Source organism: Papilio polytes, unplaced genomic scaffold (assembly GCF_000836215.1).
Source record: "Papilio polytes unplaced genomic scaffold, Ppol_1.0 DF823958.1, whole genome shotgun sequence".
NCBI classification, from domain to species: domain Eukaryota; kingdom Metazoa; phylum Arthropoda; class Insecta; order Lepidoptera; family Papilionidae; genus Papilio; species Papilio polytes.
Genome location: NW_013525246.1, coordinates 280287 through 282116, shown reverse-complemented (window position 1 = coordinate 282116; position 1830 = coordinate 280287). Strand labels below are relative to the sequence as shown.

Here is a 1830-nt window from a genome sequence, read left to right as displayed (position 1 = left end):
TTCTGAGTAAAATTAGTCACAAGACAGCAAGCTAATATACTCAGAATCGCGTCGTAGGAACTATAGTGGAGAAGACAGTAATTGTTTTCCCTTTACTTCTCTCTCTGATCTTCTCTCTTCTCCGATTTGCGAATGTACATGAAATAACTTAACCTAAGGCGCATGTGATACAACATCGTGTTTTAAAATACAGGTGGCGCCATCTAGTTTTGTACGTAAAAACTACTGGTTGCAGTAAATGTTTGTTACATTATTAATTTGTTGTATTTGTACTTAATTGTCCTTTTTGTTTTTTCAGAGAGCAAATCCTCGCCTTCTAGTGAAGAAGAGCATCCGATATTGGATCAAAGTGAAGGTTGGTTTACACTGGGATTTATCAAATTATCAAACGGACCTCTGACCATATGGTCAGAAGTCTCTTGAGGATGTATATACATCCGAATTTGCGTACTTTGCCTTTAATCAATAGAATAAACAGAAAGGAGATTTCCTCTACCTATGCGTCACATCCCCTACTAATCCATTCATTGTATGAAAAATGAAAGGGGAATAAAACATACTTATCCGAGGGCACACGGAATTACTTCCACTTCTGCGTCTTATGGTATTGCTGAAGCCAGTACATTCGTGCGACGATATTAAAGTACTAGCAATATTATTTTAATAGAAAACTGGAGGGTCTACGAAGATTTTTATTACATAATGTGGCAAATGAACAAGCGGCCTTCTGATTTTGCCAAAATAGCAAAGCGATCTGGTCATTGACGTCCTCAATGCAATTGAGGACGTCAATCAATTCAATTCAAGGAGTTGTTGTCTAGGAGACACATAAATAGTATATTTTCCCTTCTTATGCGTCTCCTCCACCGTCAAATCTAGTTTCCCTTCTTATCCTCTCCTTAAAATGGCTGAAAGGGAAAGATGGCCAAAATTAAGTCTGCACCACTATTAGACTACACAGAAATACTCACAATTGCCGCATATCTGGTCTTTTCGGAGACGTTAAAGCTCTAGCATTGTAAAGTACACAAAAGGGGGTCAACGAGGAATGTGTGGTGCAGGTGTGGAGAGCGTGTCGCTGTGCCGGCACGTGGAGCAGTCGGGGGCGGAGCACCTGGCGCTGCTGCTGCGGCAGTGCCTGGCGCGCGCCGCGCTGCCGCCCGCCTGGCTGCACGTGCTGCTGCCGCTCTGCCACCAGGCCGCAGACATCATCACCCCCGGTACCCTCCACGCACCTCTTTCTTCTTCTTTCGCTATACTTCTTATTAATATTATGAATGCGAAATTTTAGATGGATAGTCTGGAATACATAGGCTATTTACTTTTGTGTTTTATTTAATTCCACGATGTCAAGAATCACAGTATGTTTTTGTATAATTCTCCTTGTAATAAAAAGTCCTACACTTATATCACGCTTTAGGCTATACATTTTCACGCTATTAAACTTTGGGAGTAAGTGAGAAAAACCGTCTTTTAGAAAAGGGACAAAAGCTGACAACATCAAAGAAGCCATTTTATGGTAACGGTAATGGTTATCCAATGTTGGCTGTTGTTTTGTGCATTTAAGTTTTGACATTGGTAAACAACAAAAAAAAAATTTTGTAATGCGTATGAAGCCACACTGGAACATCTCGTTAATATTTTTGTATGTTAATATAGTGGCAACACTTTAGTGTAAATATATTTTCAGATATGTACAGCAATGACATCGACGTGCGTAATTACGTGCAAGTGAAGAAGGTGCCCGGAGGTTCCGCAGCCGACAGCTGCCTCGTGCAAGGTGTCGTGCTTACAAAGAACGTCGCACATAGGTACTCTCTCTCTCACTTT

The 1830-nt window shown here is 40.9% G+C and overlaps 2 protein-coding genes across 2 annotated transcripts in view; both read left to right on the top strand.

The window, feature by feature from the left end:
- LOC106101667 (putative 1-phosphatidylinositol 3-phosphate 5-kinase) overlaps window positions 1–1566 on the top strand; it is a 5091-nt gene extending 3525 nt beyond the window's left edge. Inside the window, exons 7-10 of the mRNA XM_013280976.1 lie at window positions 24–77; window positions 299–355; window positions 1062–1220; window positions 1478–1566. Coding sequence (XP_013136430.1) covers window positions 24–77; window positions 299–355; window positions 1062–1220; window positions 1478–1566 — 359 coding nt within the window. The remainder of the gene's footprint in view (window positions 1–23; window positions 78–298; window positions 356–1061; window positions 1221–1477) is intronic.
- Window positions 290–1830, top strand: part of LOC106101698 (T-complex protein 1 subunit gamma-like) — a 2299-nt gene continuing 758 nt past the window's right edge. Inside the window, exons 1-3 of the mRNA XM_013281008.1 lie at window positions 290–355; window positions 1062–1220; window positions 1691–1811. Of these exons, the coding sequence (XP_013136462.1) occupies window positions 1693–1811 (119 nt within the window). The 5' untranslated portion in view covers window positions 290–355; window positions 1062–1220; window positions 1691–1692. The remainder of the gene's footprint in view (window positions 356–1061; window positions 1221–1690; window positions 1812–1830) is intronic.